The 14,623-nt window shown below is 57.4% G+C and overlaps 1 protein-coding gene across 5 annotated transcripts; it reads left to right on the top strand.

Moving 5' to 3' along the window:
• The first annotated feature begins 859 nt into the window (after nt 1-859).
• NEURL4 (neuralized E3 ubiquitin protein ligase 4) lies at nt 860-14,527 on the top strand. 5 transcript variants are annotated; one of them, XM_054458515.2, is made up of 29 exons: nt 860-1,156; nt 2,304-2,748; nt 2,958-3,023; nt 3,178-3,476; nt 3,638-3,749; nt 3,843-3,931; nt 4,459-4,531; nt 4,699-4,963; nt 5,188-5,369; nt 5,692-5,777; nt 5,902-6,064; nt 6,158-6,356; nt 6,447-6,523; nt 6,608-6,686; nt 7,048-7,217; nt 7,305-7,436; nt 8,162-8,307; nt 8,385-8,612; nt 8,713-8,811; nt 8,898-9,059; nt 9,248-9,412; nt 10,944-11,102; nt 11,478-11,657; nt 11,796-11,883; nt 11,980-12,087; nt 12,227-12,371; nt 12,586-12,698; nt 12,789-12,954; nt 13,832-14,527. In XM_054458515.2, exons 1-29 carry the CDS (start codon nt 875-877, stop codon nt 14,034-14,036), a joined length of 4,683 nt encoding a protein of 1,560 aa, XP_054314490.1. In that variant the 5' UTR covers nt 860-874; the 3' UTR covers nt 14,037-14,527. The 5 variants fall into 5 exon arrangements, 4 of the variants coding, with proteins under 4 accessions (XP_054314490.1, XP_054314489.1, XP_054314492.1 ...); XM_054458514.2 differs by having other exon boundaries at nt 7,048-7,223; XM_054458517.2 differs by lacking the exon at nt 2,958-3,023.
• Nucleotides 14,528-14,623: the final 96 nt, after the last annotated feature.

Genomic DNA, 14,623 nt, shown 5'->3' with positions numbered 1-14,623 from the left:
CAAACCAGCCAATCCCAGTCAGGGGGCCAGGCCAGGAGCCTCGATTGTGACGTCACGGTCCTCCAGCCTGAGAGTGAGCTTCGGGGAGTTGGGCTGGGGGCTTGTTAATAGCTCTAAAGGAGATCTTTTGGGGTCATCAACGCTGTCGCTTGAAACTGCCTGTCGGGACTTCTTTAGACTCTTTGTGCCCTTAACGTGGCATAGTTTGATTGAGTTGGAGTTGAGGCTGGGCTTGACTTGAAATATCAGCGAGCTTCCCCACCCCCGCCAGTCGGCTCGCTCAGCCAATCAGGAGAGGTGTGAGGCAAAGTGGAAGGATTGCGGCACTGTCGCAAGACACTTCGGTCTCAGTCGGGTGGCGGGAAGAGACTTTCACTTAGACTTTCACTACCGCTTCTCTGGGTCCTCCAGACTCGGCTCACGCTGCTTTGGAGCGTGCATCCCGAGGGGAGACACCCCCCTCCTGCCGTAAAGCGAGTGCTTCAAGGTGTCACCTCCTCCTACCGAGGGCGGGGTCGTCGGTGCCGCTGTCGCAAAGCAGAAAGAGTTTGGGCTCCAGTACCCCACCGTCGTAAAGATGCCTGCGGTGGGCGTGTCTTTCTCCCACTGTCGCAAAAGCTCCCTGCCCAGGTCTTCGTCCCCCTCGGAGCCACTCCGTCACCTCGCTATGCCGTAAAGCGAGGCTCCCGACCCCGTGTCCTTCTGTTCTCACCGTGGTCGTCCCCAGCTCCTAGCACGGGCTGCTTCATTGCCCGGCAGTGCCGTAAAGCATACCTGGCCTCAGCCCCCGGTCATATTCCTCGGACTGTCTGCCCGCCGCGGTTGCCACGGTGCCGCCAAGCGCGGCTGTCGCGCTGCCCCGGTGTCAGCGGAGATGGCGGCGGGGTCGGGTGGGAGTGGGGGCTCTGGGGGAGGCCCTGGACCGGGGCCGGGCGGGGGTGGGGGCCCCAGCGGGAGCGGCTCAGGACCGGGGTCCAACGGGGGTCTGGGCAGCGGCGGGGAACTGCACCCGCGCACTGGGCGCTTGGTGAGCCTGTCGGCCTGTGGGCGTACAGCGCGGCGGCAGCAGCCGGGCCAGGAGTTTAACCACGGGCTGGTGTTGAGCCGAGAACCCTTGCGCGATGGACGCGTCTTCACCGTCCGCATCGACCGCAAGGTGCAGCGCTGGTACCGCGGAACCGAGATGTGGAGGGTGGTGGGAGGCGTCTAGAGGGAGACTGGGTAGGACAACCAGGGTAGCCCACATCGCCGGGCACCGAGAGGGAACAGAACGACCATAGAGCACCAGGGGGCGGTCAGGAAGCCAGCATGAAGCAGAAACATTGAGTTTGAAGAAGACATTAAGAGCTTGAGTTTTCTCAAGATCCAGAACCAGGGAAGGGACACGAGGGCTAACCCACTAGAATGGCTGGGAACAGACCTCCTGGTACAATTTCTTGGGCATAGAGGATGGAGAGATGTCAGAGATGTGATGGCAAGTGAAGAAAGATGCCAAGGAACGAACAAACCTAATCCCAGCCCTTTGGGAGTCCGAGGCGGGCGGATCACTAGAGTCAGGGGTTCGAGACCAGCCTGGCGAACGTGGTGAAACCCCGTCTTTACTAAAAATACAAAAATTAGCCAGGCATGGTGGCGCGCGCCTGTAATCCCAGCTACTCTGGAGGCTGAGGCAGGAGAATGGCTTGAACTCGGGAGGCAGAGGTTGCAGTCAGCCGAGATCATGCCACTGCACTCCAGCCTGGGCAACAGAGTGAGTGAGACTCCGTCTCAAAAAAAAGAACAAACCATTGAAGGACACACAGGCTGTGCCAGAAAGATAGGTGAGGAGAAAGATCCAGGGTGAGGGAGGTGTGTGTGATTCAGTGAAGAGGCCAGGCTCACAGAAAAAGAACTTGGAAGGAGATTGAATCTGGGTAGAGCCTGATCTTTGGAGAGAATTAGGCCAGGGGAAGGGAATGAATGATACACAAAAGCAAGAGGTGTGGGTATAGGAAGTAGGTGAATTTGGATGGTTGGAGAGCCATGGAGACTGGGAAAGTTAGAGGAGGCAGGAGGTTGGAACCAAGAAATTTGTGCTTGGCTTGGAAAGGAGTGGTGTAGTAAACACTGAGTAGAGAGCAGAGTTGCTAAAGGAAAGCCCAAATAATTACTGAGACGGAGTCCAGAAAATCACTGTCTGCATCTCTGGATTAGTGTTCCAAGAGACAGAAAGCCAGCTAGCTGTCTGAGAGGTGGGAAGATATGGTGGCCTGTGGAATGGGGGGTGGCCCATTCTAAGCCTCTGTCCAATACCCCTATCCCAGGTCAACTCCTGGAGTGGCTCCATTGAGATTGGGGTGACAGCGCTGGACCCCAGTGTGCTGGACTTTCCAAGCAGTGCCACGGGGCTGAAGGGGGGCTCATGGGTAGTGTCGGGCTGCTCTGTGCTGAGAGATGGACGCTCTGTGTTGGAGGAGTATGGTCAGGACCTGGACCAGCTTGGTGAAGGGGACCGCGTGGGCGTGGAGCGCACAGTTGCTGGGGAGCTTCGGCTCTGGGTGAATGGGCGGGATTGCGGTGTGGCTGCCACAGGCCTGCCCCCTCGTGTCTGGGCCGTCGTGGACCTTTATGGCAAGTGCACCCAGATCACCGTGCTACCCCCTGAGCCAGGCTTCAGCCCCCCTACTCCCATCCCCACACCTCCCCTCGAGCCCTTGGCCCTCACTGAAGACTCTGCCTTGGCTGAACAGGGGACCTCTGCAGATGAAGGTGAGAACACAGCTAGGGCAGTAGTGGTGAGGTGTGGACGGAACGGGGGAAATACAGTGACAAGACAGGCTGGGTGTGGGCAGGGCCACCCTGATCCCCAAGTCTGTTGAATGGGAGAGCAGGAGCTAGAGGATGGGGGGTTCTCCTGGCTATGGGCCCTGAAGCAGGGACTGAACCCTTATTCCCCTCCCATCCCACCTGGTCCCCAGCCTTCATGGTGTCCCCAGCACAGGCCCGGCCGGAGACGTTTCCTAACAGCCTTGAGTCGCATAACGGTGAGGGCTTTGGGGAGGCCCTGGGAAGGGGAGTGGGAAGTGAGGTGGACAAGGGAGGGCCCTCAGGAGAAGGGGTAGGAGAGAGGCACCAGGTCTGGGGGTGTAGAGCCTCATCCCAACTTCTCAGCTTCCTTCTTCCATCCTGCCGCTGTAGACTTTGCCAGCATGGAGCTGTCTGAGGTGGTGAGCAACACCATCCTGTCTGCCTACAATGGAGGGCTCCTGAATGTGAACCTGAGCTCCCCACCGGCAGGAGAAGGCCTGGGGTCTAGCGGTGCTGCCACCTCGCCCATTCTCACTTCCAACGACGCCCTGCTCTTTCATGAAAAGTGCGGGACCCTCATCAAACTCAGCAACAATAATAAGACAGCTGAGCGCCGGCGGCCCCTGGATGAATTCAACAATGGGGTTGTCATGACTAATCGCCCACTTCGGGACAATGAGATGTTTGAGGTGTGCAAAGTCCTGTGGTCTGGTTGGCGCCTTACCCCTGGGAGTAAAGATGGGGCTCGACCCTTGATGCTAGGAGGGTGGGCCCTGGGGAAGAACCAAGGGCTGAAGGTCCCTTTCTGCATTTACATTCCCTGCTTCTCCCTTCTGTCCCTCAATGCCAGATCCGTATCGACAAGCTTGTTGATAAGTGGTCAGGCTCCATTGAGATTGGGGTCACCACCCACAACCCCAACAGTTTGGAGTACCCAGCCACCATGACCAACCTCCAGTCAGGTACCAGCCCCAGGCAGGGGCGGGGGTGCAGGCCTGGTGTTGCTGAGGGGAAGGAAGCCCCGTACCGGAACCCAAGTGTCCACTATCACCCAGGCACCATCATGATGAGCGGCTGTGGAATCCTGACCAATGGCAAGGGCACCCGCCGGGAGTACTGCGAATTCAGTCTGGATGAGTTGCAGGTGAGAGTGGGGCATAGATCCTTGGGCCACTTTCAGCAGAGCCACAGGTACTCTGTGTCCCTGCCAGGGGCACCAAGCAGGGTCTCGTATGTGACCTAGAGCCAGTCCCTGTATCTTCTACCTAAAGGCTTCCTTCCTAGAAGCCTGAGTTGCCCAAGAGTTCAGCACTCAGACTTTGGAGTCAGATGGTTGAATTCCTCTTACTGTTTTCCCATTTGTAGTGGCGAACCGGGGCAAGCAGCTTATCCTCTTTGATTGCTCCCCCACCCCCTGCAATCTCTAAAATGAGCCTACGAGTAGTACTTATTCCATAGGCTGAGCCTTGTAGAAGCTAATGTCTCAGTGCCTGACTCACGTGGAGCATTGAGGAAATGTGGAAATTGTCATGTCTGGAAAACAAGGACCCAGAACCTGTCCTCCAGGGTGGTCTGAGACTCTGGCGAATACCTTCTGGAGTTGTTCCTGTGTGGAGTGGGGTGCTGAGCAGGCCTCAGGACTCCTCTGAACTGTTTTTCTTCTTTGATTAGGAGGGTGACCACATCGGCCTCACAAGGAAGTCTAACTCTGCGCTACATTTCTTCATTAATGGTATCGATCAGGGTAAGGGCCGCCCAGACAGAGCCCCTGGGCCGGGGCTTTCGGTGGGGCTGGGACTGGGGGCTGTACCTCATCCTCCTGCTTCTCTTTGGTGCTTGGCCTCCCTGTGTTTGACTTTCTCCCCTCATTCTCCCTGCCTACTCCCACACCCCCGTACCTTCCTGCCACAGGAGTGGCGACCCCCTTGACGCCCCCAGTGGTGTATGGTGTGGTGGATTTGTACGGGATGGCAGTGAAGGTGACCATCGTCCACAATAACAACCACAGTGACCGTCTCCGCCGGAACAACGCCATCCTGCGGGCGCTGTCCCCCGAGGGTGCTCTCCGCCGTGCTGCCCCTGCCACCCAGGCAGAACCTGAGCGCCTGCTCTTCCACCCCAACTGTGGGCAGAAGGCAGCCATCACCCACGAGGGACGCACTGCCCTGAGGCCCCAGTATGGCCCATGGGGTGGGGAGAAGCCTGAAGAAGGGATTCTAATGGAAGGGGGGCGGAGCAAGGAAGTAGAAGGCGGAGGGAGCCTGGCGGGGGCAGCTTCCTGGAGGTTGAGCTTTTAGTTCTTTGGCTTGGGGCAGTGAGTGTTGGCAGGCATTGCTGGGCTAAGCCTTGGCACATTGAGAGCGTGTGTTGGGGATCTGACTCCACTTGCTGTGCCCTCAGTGCCACCGATGACTTCAATCACGGCGTGGTGCTGAGCAGCAGAGCCCTGCGGGATGGAGAGGTGTTCCAGGTGCGCATCGACAAGATGGTGGACAAATGGGCTGGCTCCATTGAAATTGGTGTCACCACCCACAACCCTGCCTACCTCCAGTTGCCCTCCACCATGACCAACTTGCGCTCTGGTGAGCTCCCAGGAAGGGCAGGCACAGGATAGGGTTTTGGGGGGAAGCTATCCCCAAAGCCCTGGCACTTGTTCTGCAGCTTCTTTTTCACTTGTCACTCTTGTGACCACTCATTCAGTGGCTAGAGAGTGTCCCATGGGCAGGGCTGTGGCTGTCTTGGGAGCTGCAGAGTTTTCTTGTCCTGCTCAGGGAAGAAATCTAGTCGTCAAAGAAAAGGCAAGGTGGACTGTGGGCTCGGGAGTCCTGTGGGCGCTGCTGCGGAAAGGAGAGGAGCCCGCCCTGCATTTACCCTCATGTCCCCTCCTGCTCCTTGTCCTCCCAGGGACCTGGATGATGACTGGGAATGGGGTGATGCACAATGGGACGACCATCCTGGATGAATACGGGCACAACCTGGACCGCCTCAAGGTGGGAAAGTGGGTGCGCCGCCTGGCGGCCGCAGCAGGCATCACAAACACCGCGGGGCTGATGCAGGACCAGCCCCAGCAGGAACTCTGCCTGACTCCTCACTCCAGCACCCCCTTCTTCCAAGGCAGGGGACACGGTGGGCGTGGTACGGCGGGAGGACGGGACTCTCCACTTCTTTGTCAATGGGATGACTCAGGGCCCTGCTGCCTGGAACGTGCCCCCGGGCGTCTATGCTGTCGTCGATCTCTATGGCCAGGCGGCCCAGGCCACCATTGTGGACGACGTGGGTGAGGGCCGGGCTGGGCTGGGGCCAGGGTTAGGGTGGCCTTGGGAGGTCTGAGAGACACTAGAGACCTGATGGGTGATGTCCACTTTTACAGAGGTGCCTCCAGTTCCTGAACCACTTCCTGAGGGGAACAACCAGGTGTCTCCAAGCTCTCCGTCCTCGGGGGCCGGGGGCTCTGACCTGCGCTTCCATCAGCTGCACGGCAGTAACGCAGTCATCACTAATGGGGGCCGCACCGCCCTCCGCCACAACTGTCGCAGCGAGTTTAATGACGCCATCGTCATCTCCAACCGGTCAGTCTCTCAACTTTCATGTCCCTACCTTCCTCCTGCCCAGCCTCAGCCACACAAGTAGAGCCTCTCTGATCGCCAGTCTCCCGGCAGGGCCCTGCGGGATGGAGAGCTATTTGAAATTGTCATTCAGAAGATGGTGGACCGCTGGTCAGGCTCCATTGAGGCTGGTGAGGGGCGTCTGTGTGTGTTGGGGGCTGTCAGATGTCTGTGCCTTGGGGGATCGGCCTTGACTTACCCCTGCCTCCTCCCAGGAGTGACTGCTATTCGCCCTGAAGACCTGGAATTCCCCAACACCATGACAGACATTGACTATGACACATGGATGCTGAGGTTGGGCTTCCTGCTTTGGGGACCAGCTTGGGGCTGGGTGGAGCTGACTGGGATCAGGGAAGCAAGGTTTGGGCCTATGGTGGCTGTGGGTAGTGACAGACCTAGGGGATCTACCTGTCCCCTCCCCTTGGATTCTGGGAAGCCCTGCTCAGGCCCACAGGGGCTCAGTCCTCCTTCATCTTAGGTAGTTCTTGCTTTTTCCTAAGGGGATCCCAGGGACAGAGGAGATAGGATTGGGCCTTACACCCAGATCAAGACACCAGCCCAAGGCATTGGAGGGTTCTGACAGACAGGGAATGGGCAGAGGCTAATGTGAAGTTGAAGTTGGCAGGCTGACTCACCCCTTCTGCCATCCCCCTAGTGGTACAGCCATCATGCAAGACGGTAACACGATGCGCAACAATTACGGGTGTGACCTGGATGCGCTGGGCACAGGTGCACGCATTGGCATGATGCGAACTGCCAAGGGTGACCTGCACTACTTCATCAATGGCCAGGACCAAGGCGCTGCCTGCTCGGGCCTGCCTCCGGGTAAAGGTGACTATGTGGCTTTCAGCCTGCCACCCTCAGCCCAGACCACCTGGCTGTCAGGCTTCTGACCTTCCCTCTCTTCCCCAGAGGTGTATGCGGTAGTCGATCTCTATGGCCAGTGTGTCCAAGTGTCCATCACCAATGCCACCGGCCCCATGGACAACAGCCTGGCGACCAGCAACACTGCCACCGAGAAGTCCTTCCCACTGCACTCTCCAGGTGCGGCAGCAGGGCGGGGGCTGGACAGGCTCTGCTTGCCTGTTGTGCACCTGAGGAGTAGGGTTTCCAGGTTAGAGAGGCTGTGTAAAGACGGTTGGCTGGGGTAGCTGCCGGCTCCAGGGAAGGGACAGCCCACGGTGGCAAGCAGCCAGTGAGGGGGAGGTTACACCTGGTACTTAGAGCCTGGACACTTCCCTGCCACCAAGGGGCCAGGACACCGTAAGCTGAGCATGCCAGGTTTGGAAATGGGCCTTGCTGTGGTGAAAAGAGGTATCAGGGCCAGGTGCAGTAGCTCACGCCTGTAATCCCAGCACTTTGGGAGTTCAAGGCAGGTGGATCGCTCGAGCACAAGAGTTTGAGACCAGCCTGGGAAACACGGCGAAACCCCGTCTGTACCAAAAATACAAAATGTAGGCAGGTGTGGTGGCATGCACCTGTGGTCCCAGCTACTTGAGAGGCTGAGGTGGGAGGATCGCTGGATCCCAGAAAATCGAGGCTGCAGTGAGCCATGACTGTGCCCCTGCACTCCAGCCTGAGTGACAGAGCGAGACCCTGCCTCAAAAAAAATACAATAAAGAGGTGTCAGAACGCCCTGAGGTGTGATGGCAGATGGCAGATGGGGCATTGGTGTCCCCATTTCGTTTCATCTGAAAACTTTGCTCTGTGTTCTGCCTGAAGCTCGCTGCCCCAATCCTACCCCTTCTTCTGGTGCCATCTTTTCACAGTGGCCGGCGTGGCTCACCGATTCCACAGCACTTGCGGCAAGAATGTCACTCTAGAGGAGGATGGCACGAGGGCAGTGCGTGCCGCTGGCTATGCCCATGGCCTTGTCTTCAGTACCAAGGAGCTGAGGGCTGAGGAAGTCTTTGAGGTAGGCTGTAGCGATGTGACAGAGGGGCTGCGAGGCCCATCACGACAGGGCCAGCTCATGTTTTCTCTGTCTCATAGGTGAAAGTGGAAGAGCTAGATGAGAAGTGGGCAGGTTCCCTGCGGCTGGGGCTGACCACACTAGCACCGGGGGAGATGGGACCCGGGGCAGGTGGTGGTGGCCCAGGGCTGCCTCCTTCCCTGCCAGAGCTCCGGACGAAGACCACTTGGATGGTATCCAGCTGTGAAGTGAGGCGTGATGGGCAGCTCCAGAGGATGAACTATGGCCGGAACCTAGAGAGGCTGGGGGTGAAGTGGCTGGCTCTAGGGACAGGGGAGGGGTTGGGAATGGAGGTGGCAGGAAGAGGTGGGCTGAACATCATCTGTCCTTGTCCTACCTTGGTCCTAGGTGGGGAGCTGTGTGGGTGTTCGTCGGGGGGCAGATGACACAATGCACATCCTGGTGGATGGAGAGGATATGGGGCCTGCAGCCACTGGCATTGCCAAGGTAAACCTGAACACTTCCTTGGGTTCTGGGAGGATGGTTGAGGTCTTCTGCTGATGTCTGATTTCTGGGTCTTGTGTGCCTCCCAGAACGTGTGGGCTGTGTTGGATCTCTACGGGCCAGTCCGCAGTGTGTCAATTGTCAGTTCCACGAGGCTGGAGGAGTCAGAAGGCACCCAGCCTCCTTCCCCCAGTTCAGACACCGGCAGTGAGGGCGAGGAGGATGACGAGGGCGAGGAGCATGGCATGGGAGTAAGAGGCTGCAGCACGGTCTGCCGTGCACATGGATGGGCAGTTGCTGGGCCGTTGGATGCCAGGCCTTCTCTGGGTTCTCTGATCGTTGGGTGGAGGCTCACACTCAGGGTCTGTGCAAACTCCAGTGGGGTGGGTCGGTCCTGACATTGGCAACCCATGCAGCTCAGTCCCTTCTTCCACACCAGGGCCAGAATGAAGTGGGTATTATACCCACCACTCTCGAGTTCCTGGAGAACCATGGGAAGAATATCCTTTTGTCTAATGGGAACCGTACGGCCACACGGGTGGCCAGCTACAATCAGGGCATCGTTGTCATCAACCAACCTCTGGTGCCCCAGCTGCTGGTCCAGGTGGGTTCTCCCTCCCTATCCCCAGCTTCTCTCGCTCCACAGTGACCCATGGCCAACCCTTCTGAAGAAAGGCCTTTTTGGGTGGAGAAAAAGAAAGCAAGCCACTTGGATGAGCTTCCTAGGCTTTTATTCATAGCCTGTAATGGGGGTCATCAGTCAGTTACCACGAAGTCCCTACCTGGTGATTGGTGAGGGAAGCAGTAGGGACAGGCTGGAGGAGTCCAAGGGAAATGCCTGATCCTATATGTGTGAGCAGAGAGGGCTTTCCAGAAGAAGGTGCCTTTTTGCTACAAACTGAAAGATATGTGAAAGTTAGCCAGGTGAGCCCAGGTGCGGTGGCTCATACCTGTAATCCCAGAACTTTTGGAGGCCAAGGCAAGCGGATTGCTTGAGCTCACGAGTTCGCGACCAGCCTGGGCAATATAGCGAAACTCTGTCTCTACAAAAAAATACAAAAATTCGCAAGGCATGGTGGCACAAGCCTGTAATCCCAGCTACTCGGGAGGCTGAGGTGGGAGGATCGCTTGAACATGGGAGGCAGAGGTTACAGTGAGCCAAGATCACGCCACTGCACCCTAGCCTGGGAGACAGAGCAAGACCTTGTCTCTAAAAAAAAAGAAAAAAAGGCCGGGCGTGGTGGCTCATGCCTGTAATCGCAACACTTTGGGAGGCTGAAGCGGGTGGATCACGAGGTCAGGAGATCAAGACCATCCTGGCTAACACAGTGAAACCCCGTCTCTACTAAAAAATACAAAAAATTAGCCGGGCGTGGTGGCTGGTGCCTGTAGTCCCAGCTACTCGGGAGACTGAGGCAGGAGAATGGCTTGAACCCAGGAGGCGGAGCTTGCAGTGAGCCAATATTGCGCCACTGCACTCCAGCCTGGGCAACAGAGCGAGACTCCGTCTCAAAAAAAAAAAAAGAAAAAGAAAACTAGCTAGGTGAAGGAAGTCCTAGGAATAAGAATCCTTACGGATCCTTACAGAGGCAACAGCAAGGTCAAGGCTCAAACAGCGTGTTTTGTTTTTTTTTTGGTTTTTTTTTTTTTTTTTTTGAGACGGAGTTTAGCTCTTGTTGCCCAGGCTGGAGTGCAATGGCACGATCTCAGCTCACCGCAACCTCCACTTCCCGGGTTCAAGCGATTCTCCTACCTCAGCCTCCCAAGTAGCTGGGACTACAGGCATATGACGCTACGCCTGGCTAATTTTGTATTTTTAGTGGAGACGGAGTTTCACCATGTTGGTCAGTCTGGTCTCAAACTCCTGACCTCAGGTAATCCACCCGCCTCAGCCTCCCAAAGTGCTGGGATTACAGTGTGGGTCACCGTGCCCGGCTGACGGTTCTTTTTTTTTTTAAAAAAAAAAGAGGGAAAGAAAGAAACAACTAAATTAGCGTTTTCTGGTCCTTCCAAGCATAAGAAAAGGCAGCATCCCAGGCACATTCTGGGAGGTGCAGTATTCCCTCCTTGGCTGGGGTGGGGAGCCTGGTTCTTCCCAGGAGGCTGTGATTATGGAGTAGTTCTTTCTTCCCCAGGTGCGGATAGATTTCCTAAACCGACAGTGGACATCTTCCCTTGTCCTGGGAGTCATCACCTGCGCGCCTGAGAGGCTCAACTTCCCTGCTTCTGCCTGTGCCCTCAAACGGGCAGCCTGGCTGCTGCGGGGCCGTGGGGTCTTCCACAACGGTCTCAAGGTGAGTAGGAGCCAGAGAGAAGGAACAGGACCAAGCCTGTGAGTAGGGAAGGGCTGGCCAGAAAGGAGAAGTGGGCCCCTAGCCTTGGAGGTAGGACCACAGGTGTAAAAGGGGGACGGTAATGGGCAGGCAAGGGTGAGTGTCATTGCCTGGTCAGTCTTAGGCCTGCTGCTTCCTGCGGTGTCTCTGCCATTGAGAATGTGCCAGTTTTGGGGAAGGGGAGGGGCTCTAGGTAACTGCAGTGAGAGGAGAGCCTCGGCAGTGGGCAAGCGTGGAGGCAAAGCCAAGGCACTGGCAGCAGGAAGCAGAGCAAAGGGCGGGACAGCTGCTGCGGTGGAGTCTGACCTCTGGAAGACAGCCGGTCTCTCCTCCCAGATCTGCGAGAAGTTTGGGCCGAATCTGGACACGTGCCCTGAAGGCACCATCCTGGGACTGCGGCTGGACAGCTCTGGGGGGCTGCATCTCCACGTTAATGGGGTGGACCAGGGGGTAGCTGTGCCAGATGTGCCCCAGCCCTGCCACGCGCTTGTGGACCTCTATGGGCAGTGTGAGCAGGTGAGTGGCAGTGGGGGCAGGGAGGAGGGGTGCCTGAGAGTCTGGGCCGTCCAGGACAGGGGAAATCTCTGTTCCAGGGAGGAATCAGCAGGCCCTGGGGTGTGAGCAAGCTCTGTCTGACCGCCCTCTCCCCTGCAGGTGACAATCGTGAACCCTGAGCCAGGGGCTGCCAATGGGAAAAGTGCTGGAACCCAAGGGGACATGGAGAAAGCAGACATGGTGGACGGTGTGCCAGCCCAAAGGGACCCAGCTCCTGCCCCTACTCCCCCGCCCCCACCCTTCTAGCCCAGCTCCTGTGACCTGTGCCCCTCTGCTCCCTCAGGTATCAAAGAGAGTGTGTGCTGGGGTCCACCACCTGCCGCTAGTCCTCTAAAGAGCTGCGAGTACCATGCCCTTTGCTCTCGCTTCCAAGAACTCCTGCTGCTTCCTGGTGAGTCCCACAGTCCCCCAGAACTGACTTCATTCCCAGGGCCAGGCCTAGAGCCTTGGAGAGCAGCTGGAGGGTGCCAGTGTGGTTGAGATTAAGGGTGGGAGCCACAGCACCAAGCCTGCTACTCACTGTCCCGCAGAAGATTATTTCATGCCTCCACCAAAGCGAAGCCTGTGCTACTGTGAGTCCTGCCGGAAGCTGCGAGGAGACGAGGCCCACAGGCGCAGAGGGGAGCCTCCCCGGGAATACGCACTGCCCTTTGGCTGGTGCAGGTTCAACCTCAGGTACATATGGGCAAGGTCATGCCTTTCCCCTACTGTTCTCCCCCTGGAGAAATGGGGATCCCAAGAGGGAGCATGGAAGAAGTAATAGAACTTCCTGTCTAAGGAAAAGCCAGGAAGTGCCAGGAACTTCCCGTCTAAGGAAGAGCCTCGTGAAGCTCCTCCACTGGGGAGTCAGTGGCCTTCGTTCTATCTGCCCCGCTTGTCCACCTCCTAGAGTGAATCCCCGCCTGGAGGCTGGGACACTAACCAAGAAGTGGCACATGGCATATCATGGGAGCAGTGTTCCAGCTGTACGGAGAGTGCTGGACCGAGGGGAGCTGGGAGCAGGTACTGGCGAGCAGGCCCATGCAAGGTGGGCTGAGCCTGGGGGGCTGTGGAGGAATAAAAAGGGCTATCCTGACCCAGTTCTCCTCCCAGGTACTGCCTCCATCCTGAGCTGCCGTCCTTTGAAGGGAGAGCCTGGGGTAGGGTTCGAGGAGCCTGGCGAGAACTGTGCACCTCCTCGGGAGGAGCAGCCCCCTCCTGTGCTGCTTTCCCCCTCCCTTCAATATGCTGGGGCGGAGACCCTGGCCTCCAAAGTGCAGTGAGTACTGGGAGGGGTGGGGAGAGATCTCCAGGGGCTCGGATGGAGAGGGCCCCAGCGCAGCCACTGGGGTCTTCATGATTTGCCCTCCCTTTTTCTCATCTCGTCTTGCTAGCTGCCAGTCTCCAACTCAGCCCTTTCTTCATTCATTGAACAAATACTACTTACATACTCTTCTAGTGGACAAAAGAAGGAAACTTGCTCTTGTGGAACTTCTGCCTTTTCTCTCTATAATGTTCATACGTAATAAGTATTATTTATTTATTTATTTTTATTTTTATTTTTTTTGAGACGGAGTCCTGCTCTGTCACCCAGGCTGGAGTGCAGTGGCGTGATCTCACTGCAACCTCCACCTCCTGGGTTCAAGCGACTCTCCTGCCTCAGCCTCCTGAGTAGCTGGGACTACAGGCACGTGCCACCAAGGCTGGCTAATTTTTGTATTTTTAGTAGAGACGGGGTTTCGCCATGTTGGCCAGGATGCTCTCGATCTCCTGACCTCGTGATCCGCCCGCCTCGGCCTCCCAAAGGTCTGGGACAGGCGTGAGCCACCGCGCCCCGCCAGTATTTAGTATTTTTAAAGGTAATAAGTAAAGACTATGGAAACAGAGAAAGAGTGGGGCGGGGACAGCAGTGCGGTTGGTGTGGGCATCGTAAGAAGGTGGGAGAGATTCGAGCAAAGCCTTGAAGAAGGAAGTGAACGGTGTAGCTGAGCAGGCTTTGGGAGGAAGAGCATTTCAGGTAGAACAGCTAGAGCGAAGTTCCCATAAGGTAGGAGTATTTCCTAGGTACAGCAAGGCTTGTGTGGTTGGAACAGACTTTGCAAGGGGGAGGTGATGGGGCGAGAGGCTTCACTCTCCTATTTTTTCTTGTCTGACAGATTCCGGGACCCCAAATCCCAGCGGACGCACCAGGCTCAGGTGGCGTTCCAGGTGTGTGTGCGCCCTGGCTCCTACACCCCGGGACCCCCTTCCGCTGCCCTTGGAGAACCTCCTGACCCTCACTTCAGTCCAGCCGAACTTGAGTGGGTCACTAAGGAGAAGGGGGCCACACTCCTCTATGCCCTGCTGGTACGGGTGGAATGAGGGGTGAGACACCACTACTACAAGCACAGTCGGGCCTCGGGCCCGTGGACTCTGAGTGGTGACTGCCTCCACCTCATTCCCGTGACTCGTGGCATGCGCAGGTGCTGGAGCTTGGCAGCCGCGCAGGAGCATGTAGGCAGGCTCTCAGATGTGGCAAGTGGCACAGCTCCATGTCCGGAGGCCCAGCACTCCGTCTGATGGGAGGAGCCGTGGGAGCCCAGCTCCAGGCCCTGGTACCCCTCTTCATGCACTGATTTGGGGAACATGACTCCCTTTTACTCCCCTACCCCACATCACTTAATTTATTTCCGTTTTTGTTTCTGGTTACTGTGAATCCCAGAGGAGTCTCTCCCTGTGCCCACATGAAGCTGCTTTTTCCGGGGCCACCGGGCGGGAGTGGGGAAGGGTGGGCGCACGGAAGATGGGGGCCTCTGTACAGTTGTTACTGACTCTGATTTCTAAGGAGCCAATAAACACCGTCTCAGAGCCTCCGCCTCGGCCTCTCTCTCGCGCGCCCCTCTGCGGAGCCCGTGTCCCCTGGGGTGCCACCAGGTGGGCCCGCGAAATTAAACAGAGCTGAGGATGCC

Source organism: Pongo pygmaeus, chromosome 19 (genome assembly GCF_028885625.2).
Source record: "Pongo pygmaeus isolate AG05252 chromosome 19, NHGRI_mPonPyg2-v2.0_pri, whole genome shotgun sequence".
NCBI classification, from domain to species: Eukaryota; Metazoa; Chordata; class Mammalia; order Primates; family Hominidae; genus Pongo; species Pongo pygmaeus.
The sequence above is the reverse complement of the archived record's forward strand: the minus strand, read 5'-3'. Positions and strand labels throughout refer to the sequence as shown.